This window comes from Eumetopias jubatus, unplaced genomic scaffold, assembly GCF_037043125.1.
Source record: "Eumetopias jubatus isolate StellerSeaLion01/CBP00866 unplaced genomic scaffold, mEumJub1_p1.0 scaffold_5, whole genome shotgun sequence".
Lineage (NCBI taxonomy): Eukaryota > Metazoa > Chordata > Mammalia > Carnivora > Otariidae > Eumetopias > Eumetopias jubatus.
This window is the reverse complement of record NW_028274811.1, coordinates 49,166,182-49,194,172: the sequence shown is the minus strand read 5'-3', so window position 1 is coordinate 49,194,172 and position 27,991 is coordinate 49,166,182. Positions and strand designations below refer to the sequence as shown.

At 38.9% G+C, this 27,991-nt stretch overlaps 1 protein-coding gene across 3 annotated transcripts in view; it reads right to left on the bottom strand.

Moving 5' to 3' along the window:
* Nucleotides 1–3,116: 3,116 nt before the first annotated feature.
* CWC27 (CWC27 spliceosome associated cyclophilin) overlaps nt 3,117–27,991 on the bottom strand; it is a 208,757-nt gene continuing 183,882 nt past the window's right edge. For 2 of the 3 annotated variants that reach the window (XM_028123881.2, XM_088023328.1), the window contains one exon: nt 15,879–16,473. In XM_028123881.2, the coding sequence (XP_027979682.1) occupies nt 16,311–16,473 (163 nt within the window). In that variant the 3' untranslated portion in view covers nt 15,879–16,310. Of the gene's footprint in view, nt 3,196–15,878; nt 16,474–27,991 lie in introns of those variants that run through there. The other variant, XM_088023327.1, reaches the window with a different exon arrangement.

Here is a 27,991-nt window from a genome sequence, read left to right as displayed (position 1 = left end):
CAGATGACGTCACCCGGAGAAAGGCAGAAAGTGCTGATTAATCACGAACTCAGGACTAATCCCTGGAAAGCACTCTGGTCGAGGTGACACAAGACGGTACCCCAAGCACGACTGCGAGCTCCGGCGCCGTCACGGGACCGCAAATCCGGGCCGCCACGCCACGCCGCGCCGCCGCCCGGATCGCTCTGCGGCGCAGGTGGCGCATGCGCAGCCCGCAGGCCAGCCCCTCAGCCGCGGGCGCGCCACCTGCTCGGCGTCGCTAACCTCGCGCCCGCCGGGGCCGGTTCTCTCCGGGCTGCGACCCTGTATCCTGCCTGCTTAGTGGTCGCGAACCGACTAGCACGCTCTTAAAGTCGACTGTCACAGTGGTGGGAAGTCATTGGCCGAGATCTCACTTTTCCTTGGAGAAAGTTCTCACACAGTGTGAGAGAAAATTTGTATAAAAGGTTGTCTGTGCTCTTGAGAAGAGAGTGATCAAAGGACTCTGGGAGACTGAGATGTCAGTAGAGGTACCTGGCGGTGAAATATATTCCTGTTAGGAATGGCTTTGTAAAATGTTCTGAAAAGAATCCTGGGTGAGGCTAGGCAAAAGCAGGAGGAGTGGGAAGCTGCTGGGCTCTGCTCTGACGGAAATGCTAAGAGTGCCCAGGAGCAGATGGAGTGTGGGGCGCCTCCATCTTGCCTTCACAGCGTTGCTTCTTAGAGCGGATGCTCACGCAAACGTGGCCTTGTGGCCAGTCTTGAAGGAGCCCCTTCTGGCGCCCTGCAGCGCAGTGCTCCAGCTCCCCAGCCTGCACTTGTAGTCTGGTTTATTAGGCACATGTTAAACAGCGAACCAGGTGTGAGAAAGGCCTTGGCACCTGGGGGTGAATGGAAATAGAGCTGGAGATCTGGTCCAGTGAGCGGAATTGGCACCCCTCAAAAATACCCACAGACTCAAATTGCCCTACTGATGTGTTTTAATCACGTCAAGCCTTGTCACCGTCTTTCTATTTTCTTTCCTTTTTCCCTTTCTCTTACAAAGCGAAGGTCTCACTAGGGTTGTTTGCCAGGACCCTCCGTGCTGCCTCATGTTCGATTGCCTTGGCAAGGAGAAGGACGTTTCTATCGTCTTTTGATCGCCGCTGGAGTCTCAGACCTTTGAAACTTTTGAACTCACATCCATTGTTCGACACTAGAAGCTACTGATTTCAGCAACCGTGGTGCTCTCTTGCTTATATTTCTTTGGCTCAAATATGGTATCTTTTCTGCCTCTTGGGCCCAAGGGAATGGGGATATGGAGGAAGGTTCCCAAGTCATAATCAGCAGCTTGATTCCTGTGACCTTTTTGGAGTTCATAGTAACCAGAGTCAACAACAAACTGGGTTTAGGAGAAACAGCAGCAGGTTTATGTAGTTCAGAAAAGATAACACAGTTCCAAGACATGGGGAGAACAGATAAGGATGTTTGGTAGTTGCTAAAATCAGAACTTGTCAAACTGGGGTTATCATCAGAATCACCCCAGGCAAATTAAAAATACAGACTTCCCGGGTTGGGATTCGGGCAGACATCTGTGTTTTTCAAAACTCTTGGGAGATTCTGACATCAGCAAAGGCTAGTTTATGGCTTGGGCTTCTGTGAATCAGGGGCAATACATTGTGCCTGGGGGGAGTTGCTGATCAGAATTTATGAGGTTCTGGAGATATATTTGGCCCAGTTTGCCAAAATTATACCGTTATTGTAGGGCATGACCTTAAGACTTGGGACACAGAGCTGAAGGGATCTGGGAAGAGGACAGAGGTACCTACCTCCTGAGTGACTAGGAAGCAAAGACTTGCAGGTCCATTAGCCCCGGGGAAGGGTGTTAGGCTCAGGTCAAGGAACAACCAGTGGAGAGGGATAGTAACAGGACAATCCAAAGTGGCTGCACAGCTCTGCTGAGCATCTACCCACCTGATTCCCAGCTCCACCAGCAGGGAAGGGCTGTAAGTTAAAGCTTATAGGAACCTAAAACTCACTCTTAGACAAGAGTTCTAAATTTAGTAAGCTTTGAGTAAAGGAGGTAACAATAATATTAGTAATAATTGCTAATACAAATGATGTCGTGGTTAGCATTTATTGAGCACTGTGCTAAACACGTTACAAGAATGAGCCAATTCAATCCCTCACAACAATCTTTTGAGGTAAACCGTAATGTCCAGTTTACAGATGAGGAAACCAAAGCTCATAGAGTTTAGGTGAATCATCAAAGAATTCCCGACTAGTTGGTAGCAGAGACAGAACTTGAACATAAGGTTGTTTGACTGCAGAATGTGAGTTTTTTTGATGTGAAACTTCCCATTTCAGAGGCTTATTTATTCCCAGGGTAGAGTTGAATGCAAGTCAAAGAGTGGGGTGGTGGTTAAAAGAAACTTAGGAATCAATGATGGTAAATGCTAAAATATGCAAAGAGCAATTAATTTGAAAACTCACATCTTATATAATTGGGGTCTTTTTTTTTTAAGATTTATTCATTTCTTTTACAGAGAGAGACAGGTGCACACACAAGCGGAGGGAGGGACAGAGGGAAAGAGAATCCCAAGCAGACTCCCTGCTGACCGGGGAGCCTAATGCAGGGCTCATCTCATGACCTGAGCCGAAATCAGGGGTTGGATGCTCAACCAACTGAGCCACCCCGGGCGTCCCCGGGGTTGTTGTTTCAATTTGGTTATTCACAGTCTGAGATCTTAATAGTTCCTTGACACCTTGATATCAACCTGAGGATTAGGTAGGCACATGATAAACCACATCAGTGGGTCTAGAGGAGAGTTAGGTTCTAAATCTTATTTTAATAAACAACTATTCATACCTTTCCAGAATCATAAAAAAACTAGTATAATTTTGTTAATATAGCCTTCACATTTTAGCAGTGTCTCTAAAGTGCTCACCAACTTGGTTTGAGAAGGAGATTGGCAATGACTTGGAAACTATGTCGTCCTTGTAACATGGGCTTGAGAGTCCAGTGAGGGAAGAGTAAAGGAAATGACAAAGCACCCTTTGGAGGATGATGACAGAAATCTACGTATGAAAATAATCACACCTTGGGGATCTTGGAGGGTCTGCAAGCACTACTGATTACTCACCAGTTGTAAGCTCTCCCAGCATTAATCCATCTTGGCAGTGGGAAGGACATTACCACATGACTGCATTGCCTGCTGGCTTCTTACAAACTCCTGGCTGGAAAAGAAAATGAGTGAATATTCACTCTGGAAGAAGGAATTGTTTCCTGTATAGATTCTACCTCATGAAGGTCCTTCAGGCAAGCAAACCAGGTTTTAAAATTTTATTTTTCTGTTGACCACATTCCAACAAATTCTGAAGCATCTAATTCCTATCTTGGAAGAGTTTCCTTAAGGTTTAACCAGACTCATGTCAGGCCAGTGGCCACTAAGATTATTTTTTTAGCCCTATTGTAATTTTAGACTTCATTGGAAATGTCAAACCTTGCCTGCATCATATTGGCCGAGAAGGGGAAAAAGAACTGCTTGGTTCTTGAAGGTGCTTTAACATTTTTAGGTCAATGTTTACTTCATTTTTTTGCACCTAAGATCGTTGGAGGAAAAGTGCACTTGTAGAAAAACAAAACAAAACATTTTTTCCCTTATTGGTGGGACATGTTTTACTTACCAATAGTGAGGATAATGTGGGATACAAGGCAAAAGGAATGGGCATTCAGGTGCTGGAGGACTTCTTTGGTCACCACGGATTTTGAAATGGCTGCCTCTTTAGGTAGTTCTTTCTAGTAAGTTCAGGAGACATTGTCTTACATATTTAAAGGAGGGAGAAGGAGAGAGAAGAGGGGTACGTTTTCCATTCTAGCATATTACTAACCCTTATTAGCAGAGAGAAGGTTTTCTTTGAAGAGAGGCACTAAATACTTTCCCACATTATGCATACAGAGAGGGTTCACCCAGGAGCTGGAGGCAGGTCATGGACACAGTAGAATGTCATTCAGGAACACGATCTTCCCCCAACGTGGTAGGGCATGAAGATCTCATTCTTAAACTTGGGACTGTCCCTAGCCTGTAGAGAGACACTTCAGCTACTCATACAGCTTACTGGGCTGCAAAGAATGTCTTTGTTCCTCATCTTACTGGGTGCCTATTGAATTGTAGGCTTGGTGAAGAACCATCTTTCTCAGAGTGCTGCAGAATGTTGGAGGCCAGAGGCAGAGGGCTGTGATCTTGGAGAGTGGCTGACAGAAGTCTTTTCAGTTACTGTGGAGTCTGAACTTCCAGATTCGTTTCCTGAACAAGTAATGGGCCTCTGCACATGAGATGGAACATCTCCTGGCACAAGTCACAGGTTATTGTTTGGTCACTGAATCTAGAGGCCTATGCCCCAAGTTTTACAGGAAGCCAATATTTACTGGAATATTTGCTATGGGAAACAGTGAAGTGGTACAGGCTAAGTTGTGTGGAATAGGCAGCCCTTTTAGCTTCCACCTGCAAAATGCCTTAGCTCCAAAGGCCATTTTATCTCAGGGAATACTGACCAGATTCCTCTGAACTAGAGCCGAAGAACAGAGCCCACAGAAAACACAAACAGAACAAGAATTGCTAGTAGGAAAGGGGGAAAGGGAAATCAGGATTAAAAGTAGAAGGAGAGAATTCCAAGAAGGTAGATTTGAACTTGGTAGTAAGAATATCCTGAGTGATGTTTGAGAGAGCAGTTTACTAGAGTTTCAGTAAGATTCTCGGGACCATTTGGGCTGGCTAGCACATGGAGAAGCCTGACAGTGAAGGGGGAGAGAAGGAAGAGCTGTTGATCATTGTACAAGGGTATCCTGAGTAAGGGGACATGATTCATATCACCAACAACATAGATTTGATATTTATCATCTCAGTTTTTCTTGCAGATGTGGTGAAGTGTCCTGTTCAAACAAAGTCAGTATAGTAGCCCAGTTTTCTGACACATGGAAGTCAAGTGTCTTGGGGAATGAGTGCCTTTTTCTAATTCACACAAAGGCACCCTATGGGCTCGTAATGACCCTGAAGGAAAAAAAGTACAGTACTCAAAAGGCATTTCAATGGTATAAATAATGTCAAAGCTATGGAATCAGTGCAATACTCTAAAGAGAATACGTTTATTATTTTACCCTTATCAATACTGTCGTTAAGATGGAGGCCTTGAAGATCAATACTTTGTGTGGGTGATAAGGAGATCCTGGAAATGAATCTTTCTCTCTGTTTTAACCTGTATCAGAATGCAGGTACTTTCCGTGCCTTGAAAGTCTGTGAAGGCTTTCTTTTGCAATCCTGTTCTGTCTCGACTTTCTCCCACTTGGCATGAGATCATTTCCTGTGGTTGCTAGACGAGATCTGAAAGTGGCAGGGGAATGGGTAAGTGGGAAAGAATCACTGCTCAAGTCCCAACCACTTGGCTTACTTGTAATATCTTCGATGTGTTTCAAAAGCATCATTTGAAGCTCATAAAGAGTAAATTTGACTTCCAATTGTGACACCTTGGGTAATGAGGTCCTCTAACAAAATTCTCCCAATTTATTTTCTTTCCCATATCCTTGGAAGAAGATTTAAGAGAATGAGTTGATTTTAAGGCAATGGAGCGATAGCACTGGAAAAAAAATCCACTAATCTTTCTTGTACTGTAGGGTAGTTGGTGCTGCCAAAGAAGTGGCACCTAAGAGATGATATGTAAAGAACAAACACTCTAATCTTGATGTTAGGCTGGGGAATATTTCACTGATTTACCTTTTGAATAACTAGTTAGCTATCTACTAATTTCAAGGTATTTCTTATAAAACGATGGCTGTGGGAAGGTTATATTTAAATACCTGGATAAATTACCCATTGTTTCAGTGAACACAACTGTTTTTTTTTTTTTTTTTCTATTTGATAAATAAGTGACTCACTTAGCCTTGGAGCACTAGAGAGATTTACCAAGATCATCTGTTACATTTCCCCATCATGTAAACATTGTGTTGGGGAAGGGCTCTAGTGGGAAGTGCTGTGAACTGAGAACAGACAAGCTGTCCTCCTTGTCTTCTAGGCTGCTCAGGTTGATTGCATAGGTATACTTAAGTTTATGTTGTTTCTCTGGAAAATTCTGCACATCAAAGAACACAACGAATTTACCTAGGAGCTTATTACATAAAGGAATAATGAAGGGATGTGATTTCTTGGGTTAAGAAAAGAAAACATATCTGTTTTAACCATTTTAGGTTCACATGTCCAATAGTTGTTTTCCATTCTCAAGCTTTCTGCTTTAGGGCAGCACGTCTAAGTACAATTTTCAGAAACCAGGCGTCGGAATTAGTTGGAAGAGCTTGTTAAAAATCAAACAAAAAACAATAGCTTCTTGGGTTCCTACCTCAGATCAATGGACTTGTCATTTCTGAGGCCTGGGAAATTGATTTTAACAAGTTTGACCCCTCTGCCTCCTCCAGGGTGACTCTGAAACATGTTCAGATATTTATGATCTTACATTTTGTTTTATTCCTCTGGTTGGAGGAGAGGGGAGGAAAGAGAGAAATAGAGATTGATTTTCAGTTTTGTACCAAACCATGAACAAAGAGAGATTAACTTCTATTGAAGGTTATTTCTCTGTTGAAATGAACAAGGAAGTAGTTGAAGAAAACCTGGCTGTGTTTGTAAGGGGCACACAACAGCTATGTAGGCTGATAAGCCTGGGGCTGTAAACATTTGGGTGAAACAGCAAATTTGTAAAACCATGAATTGCATGGATATTTAGAATACTTTTTTAATACACATGAGCACGCTATTATACAACTAGCATAGTTTAAATCTAACAGATTGGAATTTGTGTCTCCTTATAAACTTGATTCTTATCAAATAAAATACTTGGAATTTTAAAAAAATCTGCAAAATACCTAAACCAAGGGTTGAACATTCCAAGCTTTCATAAATTAAGGATTTAAAAAAATATATATTGTAACTTCTTAGATTCAGCCATTAATTTGTTTCTGTTAACAGGCTTTTAGAATGTCAGTCTGTCAGTGGGGGCACCTGGGTGGCTCAGTTGGTTAAGCGTCTGCCTCCGGCTCAGGTCAGGATCCCAGAGTCCTGGGATCCAGCCCTGCATTGGTCTCCCTGCTCAGCAGAGAGCCTGCTTCTCCCTCTCCCTCTCCCTACTTGTGCTCCCTCTCTCTCTGTCAAATAAATAAAATCTTAAAAGAAAAAAAGAATGTCAATCTGTCACGTTATATATGTATTGTGTAAATTTTCATAATCTCACTTCATCTAATTTACTCATACCCCTATACATCTTAAGTTTATATTATATGCTGTATAAAAGTAATGCCATTAAAATACCATCTTTTTAGGCTTTTCACTGAAATCATGTCTACCTGACAACGTGAATCCAGCATTCTCAATCCTTTTATGAAATTGGACTTGAAGGGAAATCAGTGTAGGTGGCTCATAAAGGATCGAGGACCCTTACTTAGTAAGAGAGTTGTGTTTGTGGCTCAAGTTCCCTCTGCCTATGGGCCTGGCTATGGCCTCTGAAACAGAGGTTGAGGGGAGGAGTCTCTTGGGGATCCCCTCTTGTTTTACTACTGTGGTGAGGCTGAAGGCAGCTGCTTTCCCAGGCCTCAGCGCTTCCAACCTTAGGGTGATGTGCAGTTTCACTCCCTTGTCTAGCCATCATGACTTCCTGTTCTTTTTCTGTAATGTTTTTCAGATCCGCTCCTTCCTGTTGCTTTCCCAAGCCTGATTCTGGTGCAGGCTCTAATTACCTCACACACACCTGCACTCTCCTAACATCCTCTTTCCTGTCTACAGCTTTTCCTCTCACCATTTTTTTTTTAAATTTCTCAGAGTTGTTAGAATCCTCTTCCTGAAGCATCATTTCCATCACACTCCTCCTCCAGCAGCTCCCAGTTGCATCAAATCGAACCTCCAGGTTGTCTGCTCCAAAGCCTCCTCTCATTGCCGGTGCCATTATCTCCTTTACAGCTGGACTCCACTCCAGCCAAGCAAACGTCCTGACACCATGTCTATACAATGCTATAACATCTGGTTAATCCAGTCAACTCTGTCAAATCTTCAGTTAATCATCTGGATGTTTTGTCTACAAGATGCCAAACATCTGGATTGACTGAAGAAATTCACTACATTGATAGAGATTTTTTTTTTTTAACTGAATTGACCAGATGTTTTGGCATTATGTAGACACATTGCTGTCTCCGGCATTTATCTTAATTGCTTGTCTGCACAATGTCCTCTCCACCTGAAGCATGACCTGTCTTCTCGATGCCATGTTCTCCCTTCCTTCCAAATTATGGTTAAAATTGCCTCTGCCATGAAGCAGTTCTAGATTAATGCCACCAAACTGAAATTTTGGTTCATACCAGCATTTTTACATATATAATTTGTTTCAAATGAAATCACTGTTATCTGTATTTTATTTTTGGGTGTTGTCTTCCCCCTTTGCCTCACTAAATTATAAACATTGTAGGTCAGAATTAGGTATACCATAAAACAATCTGGCTTATTGTAATGAGAGGCATGGTATCCTAGTGATCAAGGACAGAAACTCTGGGAGTCACGCTTGTTTTAAATTCTAGCTCCTCTACTTACTATGTGACCTGGACAAATTATTTAACTGTTCTAAGCTTCAGATCTCCTCCTCATTTGTAAAATGGAAATAATAATAGAGCCTACTCTATAGAGCTGTTTATAAGGATTGAAAGAGTTACTACAGATAAAGTGCCTTGAAGAATGTTTGGGATAAACTATCCATCAAATTTTTGCTCTTATCATTATAAGCTTTGTAAGAGCCCAGTTTTCTTGTCTATTCTTTCTTTTAACTGTGACAGGTAGGAAAGGCAGCTGTTACTGTTCCCATGTGAGAGAAAAGAAGACAGATACTAGGAGGTTATATCATTTGCCCATTAAATCAGTTGCAGTTCTGAAACCTTATAGCCTTACTTTCTACACATTACATGTTGGCCCTCAGTTCTTTCTAATCTCAGGAGTTAGAATATTGCTTTCTATAAAGAGCAGGTACTCCTGTGATTAAGAGTCTTCTATGGTTAATCATAGGAAACAAACTGAGGGTTGCTAGAGGGGAGGGAGGGGGGAGGGGGGATGGGGTAACTGGGTGATGGACATTAAGGAGGGCATGTGATGTAATGAGCCCTGGGTGTTATATAAGACTGATGAATCACGGAACTCTACCTCTGAAACTAATAATACACACTATATTAATTAAATGAAATTAAAAAATTAATTTAAAAAAAGAGCAGGTACTCAGGGAATATGGGTAGAAATGTGTTTCCCTACAGAAATGTGGTTCCCCAAAACTGGTCTGTGAATCAATGCCCATCTGAGACAAAGTGTCTTATGTTAAAATGAGAAAAAGACAATGTAGTAATAAAGCTAAATTTATTCAAATGTTAGAGCTGTCCCTGAACTGAGGTTGAATCCTTCCTTCATTTTTAGTGTAAAAATGTTCTAACTGTGAAATGATGGTGATAGTAAATGATAAAATATGGAATAACATGATAATTGGGTACTTTTTAAAATGTACTGCTTGATTTATTCATTCAGCAAGTATTAAGTGTCTACTATTTGTTAGACATGGTTTTGGGCACTGGAATAATAGTAAACTAAACTGAAAATAATTCTTGTCCTCATGTAGAGCACTCTAGGGTAGGAGATTGGATGATAAATAATAAGTAAGTAAGAAACCTCTCTAAGGCTCAGTTTCTTCATTTGTGAAATAACAACAAGGGCCCCTGCTACATAGGGTTGTTTGTTAGAGTTAAATACATTAATAAGGCAAAGTGCTTAGGTGTTTATTGTATTATTGAATATAATGGGAGATGGAAATTTAGAAAGATTGAGCACATGGGGAGGAGATGAGTTGCAGTTTTAAAGTAGAGCAACTGCTGTACGCCCCATTGAAAAAGTGCCATTTGAGCAGACTTGATGGAGCTGAAGGAGTTAGCCATTTGGACATCTTGAGGAGAGTGTTTCAGATGGAGGGCTCATTCAGTACAAAGCACCTGAGGTGGATCACACCTACCTCATTTGATGAAGTACAGGAAGGATAGTGTGGCTGGCACAAAGTGAGCAATGGGGAGGATAATGAGAGAGGAGATCAGAGGTTAAGGGGGAAGGGTGGCAATTATCTAGAGTCTTGTAGCTATTGTGAGTATGTGGGCTCTTACTCTGAATTAAATGGGGGAACAATTGAGGGGTTTTGAACACAGAAGTATAACTATGTGACTTCTGTTTTAAAAAGTTTCACTTGGCTGCTATGTTAATGATAAATTACAGCAAAACCAGTGTGAAGCAGGGAGACTAGTTATGGTGCTAGTATTGTAGTCCACGTGCAAGTTGATGGTCCCTTGACCAGGGTGGTAACAGTAGGAAGTGGTAAATAATGGTGAAATTCTGGATATGGTTTGAAGGTGTCAGCCAACAGAATATTGTAAGAGAATGGATATGGAGTGTGATGTAAAGACAGGAATGCAAATATTTAGCCTGAGCAACTGGAAAGATGGTATTGCCAATGCAGAGATGGGTGACAGTGCAGAGAAAGCAGGACTGGTGGAGGCAGGGCAAGCAAGTGCAGATGAGAGGTTAGTTTTGGACATATCATTGATAGGACATGAAGACCATATAATGAAATTACGAAATTTCACTCTGAAATGGACCTGTGCTTCACATACTATCCTGTATAACTTGTCTAAATTGATTTAAAAATCACTTGTTGAATTCTTTAGTTGTTTGGGAGACAGTATCCATTCTTAATCAGTCTATTCATTTACACTAATAATATAGTATAACTTTAGAACAGAGATAAAATGATTACATTCCTCTTACCCTAAATAGAATATTTCCTCAAAAATTGTAAATTGAGGAACAATTTGTACACATCAGAAAAAGAGGAAATGCACAAATTCTAAGTGTACTCATAACTATTGAGAACTAACCATAAAATATATTCTACTCTAGTAATTTATTTTCTATACATGATACCCTTCAATTAAAATTTGAATATTAAAGCTCCAGCTAGATTAAATTCAGAAAATAAATGGGAAAGTCACTTAAGAGTTTCCTGCTCTCAAAACTATTTTAATTAGTAAAAAGTATCAGAACTTTAGCAACAATTATCCATTTTTGGCATCATGAAGATGAGAGACTTAATTTTCTAAAAGAATACCTTCTTTGTGACTGGTGCTGAGAAGAAAGTCTCTAGAAGTTGTTTTTGCTGAACAAGTAACATGAATTAATACCATGGTCTAACCTTAAAGGAATAATTTCCAGCAGATGTGGAGAGAGACCAGACTCCTGTCTGCATTTTAATTAGAAGCCAGTCTTCTTTTCTCTCCAGGTAGGATTCTTTATTCCTAACCCAAAATACCTTTAAAAAAATTAAATGATGAATTGGTATGTTATCACTTATAGGAAATAATTCAAAGAACTATAATTACATTTCTTTTCTTCCTCCTCTCTACTTTTTTTCTGTGAGATGTGGTTGCTTCTTGAGTTGGACATACGACTGGGGCAAAAATGACAGGCAGAGGGGAAAATAAATGTGAGCCAAGTGGCTCTGGAAAACTTTGTTGAAAGAATCTAAAGATACAAACTAGTCATAAAAACATAGGATGCAGATGTTACTAGAACTTAGAACTTGACCAAATTATGTGAAGTAATCACATAAAATAGAAATACACATGAAGATTGTGATCTTGGAAAAAGTTTAAAAGCTTTTGTGAGTTCTTTAGTGCCAGTGCAAGAGTTACTATATAAGCTTTTAGCTCGCGGTGAAACAGAATGGGAAAAATAACCAATTGTATATTGGGGCTTCCTTTGGTGGCTTGAAGTCTGCCATGGTATTTACACCATGGAAGTCTGAAAATGCTACAAATCTGGGCTTTTTGTTTCTTTCCATTTTACCAGTACACCACTGAAAATAACTGCACAGGGATTAATGAAACTCTTAGCACCTGTGACAAAGATATTCCTGTATGGTTTGATGAGGGGGATTTTGGGGAATAAATGAGTATTCTTTCTATAAGCAGGGGACTCCTAATACTTGTCTTCATAAGATTTGTGTCTTTTTTTTTTCTCTTGGAATTAAAATTTCATCAAATTCTTCTTAGAAAGGATAAAAAAATATGGCTTCTGTTTCACTTCCTTTCATTAAAAGGTAAAACAAGAAGATAAAATATATGTGTGGCAGGAAAACTTCCTGCTTTCTAGTAAGCAGAAGTGGTAGCACCTGATAAACTGTATAAAGTCACTGGAATGGAGTCAAAGCCATAGAGGAGCCAGACCTGATTTCTTTCTTTTTTTATTTTTTTGTGAATGACAGTGTTAAAGAATGTAACCCCTCTTAACTTCTCTACACCCCATACATACAAATTACTTCTACTGATACAACCCTCAATGGTAACTCACTTCACACCTCTACTTTTTTTTTTTTCTTGTTATCACCAAGATTAAACAGCATGTTTGGGCAATATTCTGCATTCATCTAACCTTTTCCATGCAGGCCACACTGATACAACAGAACAGGTTTATGTACCTCACACGTCAGATCCTATCAAGAAACTTGGTAGTGACAGTTTGATAAGGACACCATAGCTTATTGAACTTGTTCTAAAAACAACAGCAGCAAACCACTCATCTCACACGTTTTAGTGACCTTGTTCTATGGTCAAGAACGCAGCAGATGTATTACTGACTGTGTGGCTTTGGAGCATAAGGAAAGCTGAGCATGTGACAATATGCATTTTGATATGACACCATTAAAAATTCTGGAGATCTGTATTTACTTCAATTACCTCTTGAGAAAGGAGAGGTCTAGGATTAGTTTTAACTTCCACTTTGCCAACAGCTTTAACCAAAATGAAAAAATGGCTAGTCAGAAAATGAGACAAAAATTGCCAGGAGTTGCTTTTCTCTTTGATCTCCAGAAGGTCCAGGATTGTGATAGACAACCAACAAGAATGCTGATAGACTTCACTGTTTCAGGGTGACATCCCTACAGCAAGACACATAAAAGAAAAGTAAACCCAAATAAATATAAAATTAGAAGAACTATAAAGCTTAATTTTCTTATGTGTTTTTTATTTTTTTGTCTTTGAACTGATTTTTTTTTTTTGGCCCAAACATTCCTGTGATATGCCAAAGACTTTACTATAAGCACATTTAATACCATATTTAATAGATTATTTAACTATGTTCTTAAGCTTTAAAAATTGTTATTGCTATGATGCAGTTCTTTTTTTTTTAAGATTTATTTATTTATTTATTTGAAAGAGAGAGAGAATGAGAGAGAGAGAGAGAGCACATGAGACGGGGGAGGGTCAGAGGGAGAAGCAGACTCCCCGCTGAGCAGGGAGCCCGATGCGGGACTCGATCACGGGACTCCAGGATCATGACCCGAGCCGAAGGCAGTTGCTTAACCAACTGAGCCACCCAGGCGCCCAAGTTCTTTTTTTTTTTAAGATTTTATTTATTTATTTGACAGAGCGAAAGAGCACAAGCAGGGGGAGCAGCAGAGGGAGAGGAAGAAACAGGCCCCCTTCTGAGCAGGGAGCCTGACGCAGGACTCAATTCCCAGGACCCTGAGATCATGACCTGAGCCGAAGGCAGATGCCTAACCATCTGAGCCACCCAGGCGCCCTGATGCAGTTAAGTTTTAAGTGAATTTTACTATCATGGTGAAATTTTCAGATGGGATTCTAATCTCTGTAAAATTTCAGGTTTTTCTGTTCCTTGTGGTTAAAGCCGGATAAGGAGCATTCAACCAACCTGAGGGTTTAATTTGTCACTCAGTTATATTTTTATGCTTACAAATATTCTTCTGGCTTGTTCTCTGGAGGCCTGTGGTCCCCTCTATTCTTAAAGATGGACACATTCAGGTAGAAACAGGAGAGAAACCTATAGGATTCTTCAATATAAACAAATCCAGTGCTAATGTATTTCCTAATAACCAACAGAAACTTTGTGAGTTTGGAAAACATAATTTTGCTTTGTGAGTATCTGTGAAACAACTGATATTATAACTTTGTAGTGAGGGGAAGATAGGGCACACTTCTAAACACTAGCTTATATTTTGGTGGGTTGGTGTCTACTAATTACCCTGCTTTTGAGTGTGTTGGTATTTCCCCGGAGCACCCCTCTCCTCCTCTTTGAGATTTTGCCCTACTTCTGAAGCAAAAAAGAAAGTGTTCTTGTTACTATTGGGAGTCCTTCTGTCTTCTCCCCTCAGGTTCTTGATATGATCATAAAGGGAAAATATGAAATATTTCAGGCATTCTAGAATATAGAGAGAATATAATGAGGCTTAAGTACCTAACATCTCCCTTAAGAAATGAAACATTACAAACACAAATGAAGCCCCCTATATGTTACTTCTACCTCCTCAAAGGTAACCACTATTTTCATTCATGTTTTTATACTTTTGCTACATGTGTACATCATTAAACAAAATAGAATGCTGTGTTGCATGTTTTAAATTTTTAGAGATGGTTCCCTTTTCTCATATTATTTTTAAGATAAGCTAACACATATAACTTGTTTGTCACTACACAGTATTCCATAGTATGGATATACAAAACAACTTAGTTATCCATTCTTTTTTTTTTTTTAAAGATTCTATTTGTTTATTTGAGACAGAGAGAGAGCCAAGCAGGGAGGAGGGTTAGAGGGAGGAGGGAGCAGACTCCTGGCTGAGCAGGGAGCCCGATGTGGTGCTTGATCCCAAGACCCTGAGATCATGACCTGAGCTGAAGGCAGATGCTTAACCAACTGAGCCACCCAGGTGCCCCTTAGTTATCCATTCTTTTGTTGATGCTTCAATGTATATTTAGTACAGGTCTCCTTGAGCAATGTGTGAGAATTTCTTTAGGGGACAGACGTAGAATTAGAATTGTTGGATAAAGGGGATGCCTGGGTGTCTCAGTCGGTTATCTGCCTTCAGCTCGGGTTGTGATCCCAGGGTCCTGGGATCGAGCCCCGAATTGGGCTCCCTGCTCAGCGGGAAGCCTGCTTCTCCCTCTGCCTGCCACTCGCCCTGCTTGTGCTTACTCTCTGTCTCTCTCCCTCTCTCTCTGACAAATAAATAAATAAAATCTTAAAAAAAAAGAATTTTTGGATAAATGGGACATGCATATCTTTAACTTCACTAGATATTGCCATGCTCCAAAGATAGAATCATCAGCAGTGAAGCCAGCAATCTGTGTAACAAACCCTCTGGGTTCAAAGTTTCAGATTCAATAATCTGGAGGTGTGGTGGTAGTGGTGCGGAGTATGGCAAGAATCTGCATTTCTCACGTGTCTCCAAGTGATACTGTTGTAGTGTAATACACCGCAGTGTAATATCTGGGACTACATTTTGAGAACAAGTGCTCTAGAGAAAATCTGTTGGATTATATTTGGAAAAAGAGAGTCAATGAGACACTATCTGAAAAGATGTGGGTGGTGAGGTTTAACTAGGTAACTGAAAGTCAGCCTGTGGTATAATTTGAGGAGTCAGATTCTAGAAAAACTGAGTAAAATATAGATAATATATAGTAAATAACCAGTATGCGTGGTTGTCATCAAAGGCTAAATTCTTGATGAGTTCTGTTGCTAGAATGGGACCTCTGCATGTGCTCCTGCTGTTGCTAAGCTGAGAAGGACAGAGGAATAGACAGGAGCTCCGTATTAGGCCAGTGTGTGCAGTAAGCTTGGCTGATATTACTTAGTGTATTAGTGTCTTGATTACATCTGTAAAACCCAGGTGAGAATATTCCTTGGGGATTCCTCAAGCATTAACGCATGGGGCTACTGAGTCTTACTGATCTGGCTATTATTTTTAGATATTTATATCCAAAACAACAACAAAAATCAATCTTTATATTATGTATTTTTTTATTATATTCTAAATTTAGTAATGTGGTAACAGATGCCAGGGAGCTTTCCCTTAAATATTCTTTTTTGCAAGAACTTCTTATAAAAAAAATCTTAAAAACAAAGCCTTCACATATTTTAGGATAAAAAGACACACCGGCTGGCAGTCTGCAAATAGTTAACATGTAAACTGGCAGGAAAGTTATTTTATTTCAGATTTTGCACTATAAAAGGTCAAATGGAGGGGAAAAAAAGCATGTACCAGTAACCAAAAACATTTGCTTAAATCATTCCACAATTTACATAACAAGATAATTGTTCTTCAAAACCAGACAATAGGTTTGAAAATACTTCTTTTCACACCCTTATAAGTGATGCTGTTGGGAACAAGGGCTGTTATAAGGCCACTTATTGCAGGCACATTTCTAGCTAGTTCTAGTTAACATTACTGTCATTTTATCTTCTTTCCTTTTTCTCTCTCATCAGCTTTTTGCTTTCTTCTCGTCTTCTCTTATTCACTGGATTTCGAGGATCATAGATTTCAAATGTGTCTGAATCTTGCATGCTTGCATCTTTCACTTTTCTGGTTTTATCCTCAAACTGAAGTACATGCGACATCCTGAAGAGGGAGAGAGATGGTTCAGTGATTTTTGGCAGAACAGAAAGTAGAAATTGTATACTATACTGTCCTTGGCATAATGAACCATAAGGGTACAGAACACCAACATGGGTTTATTTATTGGTGCTTATACCATATGGAAACCAACTTCTCAGAGTATAGTATAGAAATGTGTATCTGATTTCTCAACTTAAATTTGAGAAACATGTCTGGAATTTGTTCTGTTGCTTTGTATTTTTAGTAATGAGTCTTTTTGCCTCAGTCTTCACTTGAAGGTCCTTTCCTGATGGGAGGTTAAAGGGATTCTACCCAGAAGTGTTCCTTCAACTAAACTCAGAGAACATTTTGCCAGCTTCTATAAAGAGCACACTCACTTAGTGAGAGTGGGCAGGGTTGCAGGGCAGAACTCCAGACAATAAACCAGCCCTATCTGATCTTTTTGTTTTCAGTAGTTAAAGGGGTCAAGAGTCAGGAATGTGTTAAGAAAATTCTTGTTCAAATGGTGTTATGACTGCCTTTTATGGGGAGTTGCAGGGTTAAAAAAAAAGGATTTTTTTTTTCATGCAAAAGGAAACTAAGCTTTGGCATAACTCCATGGACTAATTTCCTCCTCTTACTGTTGATTACAACAAATTTAACCATCCTGCTTTCCCACTTTATCAAATGCTTACTGGTCTTAAGGTATCAACATGTGCTTGAATCATAAGTGGTCATAAGCTGGCTATCCTTAGCAGCAGGGAAATATGTAAGTGATTAGCTCTGCCCCCATTAGGAGGTGTCAGAAATAAATGGGGAAGTGAAAGACCAGATTTCAGGGCAGTTGAATGAATTTGGAAAGAGAAAAATTCAATTTTGATATATAAACAAAACTACTAAGGCTTTTCCCACTTGTTAGTTAAGCAGTTTTAAAGTGGGCATACCCAACACTTTTATCACAGCTGATAGGGCTAAATTGCCTATGGGATTAACACTCCCCATACACCCGTTGTAACTTTCATATGAAACCCAAATATTACATGAATTTCTTTTCCCCTGAATAAGCAGAGATTTGGGCAATAGGTACTAGCACAAATCCCCCACACCTTTTCCCTGCAGTAGCACAAATGCTGAGAGAAGTTTACTTATGTGATATACTCTCATGGACATATTCAGATTTTGAAGAAAATATTTTGGTGGGAAATAAAATGTTACAATATTAGTGGTACTAAGGATTCAGTAGCTACTGTTCTTGAGGGCTGACAAGTTGAGTCTTAACTCTATTCCCACCCCTTCCATTCCAGAAAAGCTTACTGGAATGCAATTAGTACAAGTGATATTATTATAGAGATGACCTAGAATCTATTTTAACTTACTAAATGAGGTAAATCAGATACACATTTCTATACTTCATTATTAATAATTTGTTATTTGCATCAAGTTTCATAACTAATTTCAATACATGAACATTCCCTATCACCCGTCAGAACTGCTGACTTCTTACACTTCTCTTGCTTTAGTAAACACCCTTTTTTACAAAAAGTATCATATGAGATCTTGCCATTTACAACATGGGTGGACCTAGAGGGTATTATGTTTACTGAAATACGTCAACGACAAATACCATGTTATTTCACTTAGATGTAGAATCTACAAAACAAAACAAATCAATAAACAAACAGAATCACACCTATAAATACAGAGTACTTATGGTTGCCAGAGGGGTTGGGGATGGGAAGATGGGCCAAATGGGTAAAGAGGCATGGGATGTACAGGCTTCCACTTGTGGAATGAATAAGTCATGGAAATAAAAGGCACAGCATAAGAAATATAGTCAATGGTACTGCCATAGTGTTGCATGGTGACAGATGGGAGCTGCACTTGCGGTGAGCGTAGTATAAGGTATAGATAGTTGAATCACTATGCTGTACACCAAAATCTAATGCAACATTGTATGGCAACTATATAAAAAAGAAAAAGAAAGAAACAAAACAACAACAAAAAAGAAAATCAGAGAGTATAGTGACCTCTTTACCATAGCAATTACAGGGGAAAAACCATGCTGATAGATAATTTCAAGAATGGTGATATTGAGGCCCATGCTTCCTAAGTTTCCACTTTAAATTGTTTCTATCTTCTTTTAAAATGAGCAGATATATTTAATGGAAGAAATAGAAAGAAAAGTTCTGAATTAAGCTTATGGTGACAGAATAAATAGCATCAATTTTATCATGGATAATCATACAATTTAGTAGGATAAATCTGTAGATTCTTTGTGGGAAGAGGAAGATAGGGTATTCATAGGTTTTGATTACAACTTTTCAGTTGGAGATACTAATAAAATCCTAGAAGCTACAAATATGAAAAAAAAGGAAATGCATCATAAGATCGTTGCTTATTTAAATGGATTCCTCAAGTCTGATTTTCTTATGCTTTCAATTTCCTACAGTGTTTAAGTATTACCTTCTGAGAATAAAAAAAATTCCAACTCCTAGAAAAAGTCTGATTGTTCTACATTCATGGTAACAAAGAACAACTAGAACCAGTTTGAAACACAATCAAACTGGATTTAATCAATTAATGATACTTTGCTTAGGCCTAAAGGATCACTGACAACTAAGTTCAGTAAATACACCTTTGAAAGCCAACTAATCAGTGACAGCCTTATGCTTTTGACAGTTGGCCAATCAGTGGTGGGTTCTCTAGCAAACATATTTCTGAAAGCCAGCCAATCACCGACAGTCTCTCGTGAGTAATGGGGCTTCTGAGACTGATGTCAATCCCTAAATAATCCCTGACCCCAAAACTCTGTATAAGATTTGCAACCCACTTTGCTCAGAGACTGGGCCTAAAGGCATAGCTCTTCCTTACTTAAGTAATAAATTAAACCTTTTGTTTCAGGTAATGAGAGGTGGTCTTTTTCTATGACACATCTTACAATCTGTGCTGCATTCCCCACAAAGTATACTTTTTAGGAATTGTATTTCCACTTCTTTTTTTTTTTAAGATTTTATTTATTTATTTGACAGAGAGAGACATAGCGATGGCAGGAACACAAGCAGGGGGGAGTGGGAGAGGGAGAAGCAGGCTTCCCGCAGAGCAGGGAGCCCGATGTGGGGCTCGATCCCAGGACCCCGGGATCATGACCTGAGCCAAAGGCAGACGCTTAACGACTGAGCCACCCAGGTGCCCTGTATTTCCACTTCTGAGGAACAAGTTTAGAAGGGTGGCGGGATGTCCTTTTGAAGGTCCTTTACTACACATCGTGGAGAATACAGACCCTGCACTGCATTTCAGTAAGTGTTTAGCAAATGATTCTTGTGCAGATACCTAAGTTGAAACCAGGAAGTAGCTCGAAACATGCCCTTTAAAACAATTTTATTCAATACTCCTATATTGATAGTGAAAAACAAAACCACTGTCTTTAGTTAACTTATTAATATCTTTCTATATACACATTTTTCTATTTCAGAAATTATTGCTCTCTCTGTCCAAAAATACAGATGGATGTTTTGTAATATCCATTTCTATTAGGGACTGCCCACATTTCAAAAATGACTTTACCAGAACTTGTCAATTAAAACCTTATAGGCACCTTCCTCCTTTCTATCCCATGAGAGTAGCTTGCAACTATTGGATTTAGTTGGCTCTGGTATGAGAAATGAACTCTAGACATGTGAACAACAGCACAAAGTCCACAAAGAGAAACAGATTTTCCTACAAATTTGCAAAAAAACAGAAAGCCGTAAATTAAAGTAGCTGTCTTTTTCAACTGTTTGTTTCATACACCACTGCACTAAACAAGTCCAACATTTTGATTAATAACAAACCTAAACCCAGAGGAAAGAAGGGGCTATCAGCTTACAAACTACTTCAGCTTTAATATCATAATACTTAGCATGGCTGGTTACTCAGCAATAATATTTAATCTTTAATAGAAATAAAAGCATAATCAAAATGGTTCACCCATTTATCTTTCAACATGCTTTGGTCACTTCATTTTAAAAAGCAAAACAAAACAGTTATTATGATTTTCAGCATAATAAACTCCGGACCTATGTGCCTCCATAAATCACAGACTGCATGAATTGAAAGCATGCCCACATTTTACAGCCTCCTATGAGAATATACATGCAGACTTACACTACAGACTTAACTCAAGGACATAAGGGTCTGGTCATTTACAAGTTTGTATGTCCCAATAACTCAATACTATTCACTCTGTGTCTGGTGATTGGAACTGGCCCAACAAGAGCAGTTAATTTTTTGGAATTAATTGCACACTGATCATTTACATATGAACATTTTAGAACTTTTTAAGATTTTATTTATTTATTTGACAGAGAAAGACACAGCGAGAGAGGGAACACAAGCAGGGGGAGAGGGAGAGGGAGAAGCAGGCTCCCCACTGAGCAGAGAGCCCAAAGTGGGGCTCCATCCCAGGACCCCGGGATCACGACCTGAGCCGAAGGCAGATGCTTAATGACTGAGCCACCCAGGCACCCCAGAACTTGTTCACTTGAAGGCAAAGATAAAAAATTTAATTCTGATTAATAAAAATTTACATAAGCTCAGATTCTCAAATAAGAACATTGACTTTAGTGTTTTACAGAAATATGGAGGTTTACATTTTCATAGAGGTTATTTGGTAGAATAAGGTCTTTTTTTTTTCACATGGGGTTGTATGAAATTATAAACAAAAGTAAACAGCTGATTCTTCGAAAAGGACCTGGACCTTGACTAAATTCACTAATTTGACATTCAGTTTTTAAAGTCCTCCCACAATCATCAAATAGATTAAGAAATGACAGTAATGAATATTAATGGAGAACACAAGAGAGGTACTTATTCTCAAACATAGAGTAAGTAGTGTAATATAGAATTCCAGTATTAATAATTTGTTTCTGACTAAAATGCATTAAGACTACTTATGCTTCTATCATGTAAACAGCCATCTTTTTCTTTGGAAATTCTATAAACCACTCCTTCCCAAGTCTCGCCAATTTAGGAACTTACCACCCACCTTTAGATTTTTGTAGGTGTTCTAACTGTTCTATATCTGTATTATTTCTCCTTCTTCTAATCCTCCAAGGTTTCTAAAATAATCTTTAAAAAATTTTTTAATTAAGTAGGTTCCACCCCCAACATGGGGCTTGAACTCACAACCCTGAGACTGAGAGTCCCATGCTCTATTGACTGAGCCAGCCAGGTGCCCCTAAAATAATCTTTCTTATACATTTCTTTGACCAGGAATTATTGACTATTGTATTAGACTGAACTACCTCAGCCGGACCCTTAAAACTCTCTAACAACTACATCTTCTTATCTCACCAACCTTATTTCGTTTCTTTCATCATTTACCCTTTTGTAACTGGCTGTCTACTTAATTGTGAACAGACTTCAGTTATTCGAGACGGTTTGAGTCTTGTCCACAACTGTATTCCCAGTGCTGAGAATGGTGATTTGTATTGTAAAGCAAAACCCCCAGATCCTCTGTACTGGCCAGACCTGCTGGCTGGTACTAGCTGGTCTGCTGAACTAACACTTGACCTCCTTTTATGGGCAGGGAATATCTTTTATTTCTGTGATAAACTTTTAAAATGTCTCATAGCTCTGCAGAAAGTCTCATGCTCAGCACAAGCCCACCTTTTCATGACCTCTCAGACCTCGGCACATACTGATTGCTGCTTTTCCACTGAGCTCCTCTCACCTAATGGCTAGCTGTTACTCATAGACTGCAGGGTGAGCATACCTTATGTTCTTGCCTACTGACTATGATCCCTCATGTAAAACTAGATAGGTTTTTTTTATTTTTAATTTTTTTGTTAAGTAAACTCTATCTGCAACGTGGGGCTCAAACTCACGACCCTGAGATCAAGAGTCACATGCCCCACCGACTGAGCCAGGCAGGTGCCCCTTGACAGATTTTTTTTTTAAGCAGTTTCTCACAGACTAATCCTAGAGCCCTGCAGCAAACATAGGCTGCACGTAAGAATCATTTGGGTAGCTTTACAAAATATGCCCGGCTTCTACCTCCAGAGGTATTGATTTAATTGTGCTGGGATGGGGCCCCAGCACTGGTAATTAAATTGCTCATTAAAATTTTTTCCTGGTGATTTTAAAATACAGCCAAAGTTAAGACCACAACACTGAGGTTTAAGAATCTTTACGTTTTTACATTGATTTATTTCATCAGCCATTTGTTCTGGCCCCTTCAGAGATGAACAGCTAGTTCCTAATGACAAACTACTCATTTGAAGAAGCATAAGTGGCCCTTGAGCTCATTAACTGAATAATCCCAAGTGTGTTATCCTTTTCTTAGATATGGTTTGAAGATAAGACAAGAAACTAGATTCAGTTATTCACTCAACAAACATCTGAGGACTTTTTATGTGTGAGACCCTGTGTCAGACACCGGGGACACAAAGCCAGATATGATCCAGGCCCTGCCATCCTAAAGGGAACAGTCTGTTAGGGAGATGCACACACAGACACTAGAACAAATGCACACTCTGGAATCTCCTGCAAAGCGTGAGGCGACAAGAAGAGCATCCATTGACACAGCTCTTTACAAAAAGCTTTCATGGGTTGTCTGCTATTATCTTCAGAGTAGTAACGGTGTGGGGGAGGCAGGAAAGATGTTGTCATCACCCCCACTGCACAGGCAAACTTTTTTTTTCATGGTCAAGAAACTTGTAGCTGGTAAGGAGTTGATGAGGTACTCTACTGAATGTCTTCAGAGGTAAGAAATTTTCATGACATGAAGATGGATTTAACTTTAGGAATAAATAGAAAGTTAATTCAGTGCTAAGTTGAGTGAGTAGGATAAAAAAATCAGATGGGGTATTGCTTATTTTGGAATAAAAAAAATTTTAAAAATCCAACTATAAAGAGACAAGAATGATTATTTGTATGGCTCCCAGGCTGGCCTTTAAAGCAATTCAAAAAGAGAAGTTCCAAAAATGTCTTGAGCAATGTAGGAGGCTCTTTGGGAAAAGACACCTCTCTTTTAGATGAAAGCTTGCAAAAAAAAAAAAAAGGTAATTAATTTTCACTGTAAATTTTTCTCCCATGATTGTCTTTAGTCACTGCTCTCTAGAATCTCAGTCTCAATTTTTCCTTATACTTCCTGAAATGAGGATGCTAGGTTGGGACACCCCGTTCAGCTGGAGGTCCCAGAGCGGGAGAGTCAAGGGTCCACCGCCTGCCCCTGTGAGGGTGGTGGTTTGGCAGTCTCCTATCAGGCATCTAATTACTAAGGAGTGCCTTGTAGTTGATGATGATATCTGGGTCTTTTCTGTTATATATATATTTTTCAAAGGTGCAAATCTAGCCATGAAAAGTCTTCTATTTTAAATCCTTTGGTGCTCTCCATTGTGTACACAATGAAACCCAAATTTCTTATGTGGCCTCTATAATTTGGCTTTTGATTCCAAGTTCCTGTATCACCTTCTCTGATCACATTTATAATCCAGACATTCCGAATTACTTGCAGTTTCCCGAACAAAACCTGTTCTCTCCCGCCTGCCTCCTGCTTCTCTATCGTAATACACTTCTCCTCTCCCTTGTACTGGCTGAGGTGTCATCCCTTGTGGGAAAGAGTCCCGACTCCTCTCCTGGCCGGTCCTCTTTTTCCAGTGGGGTTAGGCCCTCTTCTGTCTCTCTCTCTAGTTTAGGCTCCCTCTCCAGACTGCAGTTGGCTCTGTTTTACTTGCCTTTGTACCAGCACCAGTCACCAATGCTTGGCAGGAAAAACACCCTCAATAAATTTTTGATGAATAAATAAATGTTTCTGGGTAACCAGTCACTTCTGAAACCTTTGGCTAGAATTCTGGTGTTTTTCACCATTTTCCTTGATAGTATTAATATATAATTCCAAATTATTTAGCTATTATGTTTATAAACCCTTGAGTTTTCTACAGTAACTCTCAAACTCCACAATACCAGAGAAAAGGCTAATATTTCAAAAAGCTAAAACAAAGAATTCCACCACTACTAACTTTATGCTGTGAAAATCCAACACTTTTCTTCCTCAAATGGCCACTTAAAATGCCTACTGATTGACATTCGTCTTTTGTACTCTTGGTCTTTGAGATATTAGTTGGTGGGGGAAAAATGCATATATTGCCCTCGGACAGCCTCCCTTGACTTGGGTTGAAAGGCCTTGCCATTCTTTGTGAAACTGTCATCCTCATAATTTGTTTTTAGTATATTGTATTGACAGCTTCTCATTTTCTGTTAAATTAGAATTCCTAAGAAACCCAACTAAATAACTCCTAGTTATTGTTTAAGTTCATTATTCTATAGGACTACAGATAAGAAACTTAAATGATCTGGTTGAAGATTTCTTTTGAGGGGGAGGACTGGAAAGGAGATTTGCATTTGAAAAGCAAAAATAGCCCTTTTTGTTTTTAAAGAGAAATTTCAGCAAGACAAAACAATTTTCAAGTTTTGCTCACATTTGATTCTTTGAAAGGACCACACCCAGCTCTGTATTATGGATGGCCTGCAGCATACTCTGTCCATGTCACTTCTCTGGAATGTCCTGCCATCCCCTGCCCACTGGTCGGTGTCCCCTGTCCTTTCAAAGCCCAAGTGTAATTCCCATTTCCTTCTAAAAATCTGACTGCCCTGGGTTTTAGGATCTGCTCTTACTTTTGAGTTTCTCTGATACTTTCTATGGAAACTTTTGTAGATTGCCGGTGGAAGACCTGGTTTGAGTTATAGTTCAGTCACTAACTGTTACTGTAGGAAAGTCACATTGCTTTTCAGGCCTGTTTCTTCATCTGTGAAGAGGAGATTGTGATATGCACCCTAGTTACCTCACATAATTAGAGTGAGATTCAAACATCATGCCTCCACCAAGTCCAACACTTACTATTTCAGTTAATTTTATATTTTGTGTATATGTGCTACATATAAACTGTGCTTGTATAAAGTTATCATTTCATAATATTCTATTACACTGCACAGACTTTTTCAAATATTTTTGTGTACACATCATACACACATAACTTCTTTGATCTTACCTAACTTTGGAGGCTTATATGTATATTTTAAAATATATCCGGTCTATACTAGACTACAGCCATTTTGAAGGGTAGAAACTGTTTAGAGAATCAAAGAATTATAGATATTTTATTTTTATAACTTTCATAGCATGATAAACATATATTCACTGTTTTTGTGGGTTTTTTTGTGCAAACTAACACAATCCTTAGGAGTAAAAAGAAAAAAACAATCATCTCATAGCTCATTAATAATTACTGTAAATATATAGGTACATCACTTCCTGTACTTTTCCTGTGCATCTCTATGTACATACACACACACATATATACGCATGTATGTATTATATGTAATATGTGTGTGTATATATACACGTGTATATATATACATATATATATAAAGGGATCATCATGCATAAATTTTATAATTTGTATTTCATACCCAACTATACTACAATCATCTTTTTTTACATAGATAACTCTACCTTTTTGTTTTTAAGATTTTATTTATTTGAGAGACAGAGAGTGCATGAGTGTGGGGAGGGGCAGAGGGAGAAGCAGACTCCCCGCTGAAGAAGGAGTTTGACATGGGACTCAATAACTGGACTCTGGGATCACGACCTGAGCCAAAGGCAGATGCTTACCCTACTGAGCCACCCAGGTGCCCCAGATAAGTATACTTCTACATCATTTAATTAATTTTCTAGTATTTGGGGGCGCCTGAGTGGCTCAGTTAGTTAAGCGTCTGCCTTCAGCTCAGGTCATAATCTCAGGGTCCTGGGATTGAGCCCCACATCGGGGGCTCCCTGCTCAGCGGGGAGTCTGCTTCTCCCTCTCCCTCTGCTCCTCCCCACTGATTGTAATGTCTCTCTTTCAAATAAATAAAATCTAAAAAAAAAATGTCTAATATTTCATCCTATAGACAATTTACAATCAACCCTGTGTTGTAGGATTCTTAGGCTTGTTCAAATTTTCACTTTTATAAACAAAATGCTGCTAATAATATCTATGTGAATAAGAAAAATTAGGATTTTCTTATTTGTAGAAATTTTGGGGAGGAGAGGCTGGTTCAATATTCTTTCTTTTGGTAGCATAATTCTTTCTCTTTCAGAAATGACCCTTCTCCACTCTACGTCCATGTTGTTGGAGTGGGATGACATCCCCTATCCTTGTCCCAGTAAGGGGACACATGTAATAGGTCTGCCCAGAATAATCAGTGATTACATCAGGGCATGGGCATTTGAATTTGAAAAGGCCAAACAGAATTGGTTCAAGAACTTATCTTAGAACTACTGGGTTGACCATAACATGATCCTAGAGCTTCTGACGGCCATCTTTCCCACCCCCTAGGGGAAGCATGGTCGATGGATGAGGCCAACTGAGAGGAAAATGGAGCCCGGAGACAGAAAAAAGAGAGAGATTCCTGACACTGGTTGAATTCTCTGATCTACTCATGCCCTAGCTCTACTTCTTAAGCTTCCCATGCTGATAGATTTCCCCATTTTTGTTTAAGATATTTCTGTCATTTATAATAGAGAATCTTTACTCATGCTTAGGATATATTCCCAGAAGTAGAATTCTTAGGACAAAGATTTGTGTATTTTTAAGGTATTTCATACGAATGGTCTAACTTCACTCCACAGAGAGGATTTATCAATTTACACCCTCATTGGCAGAGTGTCTTATTTTGCTTTAATAGCTTTTGTTTTCCCTCTTCTCCCATGTATTTGGCTATCTGTATTTCTTCTTTTGTGATATGTGTGTATATATCCTTTGCCCATTAAAAAATGTGATATTCAGCTTTTCCTTATGGATTTGTGAGAAATTTTACTATATTAAGAATATAAATCTATATTCATCACATACATTGAAAATACCTTTTCTAATTTATCATTTGTCCTTTAATTTTGTTTTTTTTTTGTTGAGTTTTACTTACCTATCTCCTTTCCATCCCTCTTTCCTTTTTTCCTCCCTTCCATATAGAACTTTACAATTTTTTATATAGTCATTGTGAGCAGCCTCTTCCTTTGTGGTCTCTGTCTTTAAAGTCATACTTAAGTCTTTCTTCACATTAATACCATGTAAATATCCACCTATATTTTCAACAGCACTCTTACAGTTCTCTTTTCATAATTTTGGCATCTGACTGGCAAATATCATTACTTTCTTACTCTTAAAAAACATTTCTAAAAATTTGCTTATTTTTTAAGATAGATTCTATTTTTTCAAGTTTTAGATTTACAGAAAAATTGGGCAGTTAGTACAGACAGTTCCCTAATACCCCCAAACCAATTTTCCCTATTATTATCATCTCATGTTAGTATGGTACATTTGTTACATTTAATGAACCAATATTGATATCTTATTATTAAATCCATAGCTTAATTTCCTTAGTGTTATGGACTAAATTGTGTTTCCCCAAATTCATAAGTTGAAGACCTAACTCCCAATATGACTGTCTTGGAGATATGGCCTTAACAGAGGTAATTAAGATAAAATGTCATTTTGCAATATATACAAATATTGTATAATTA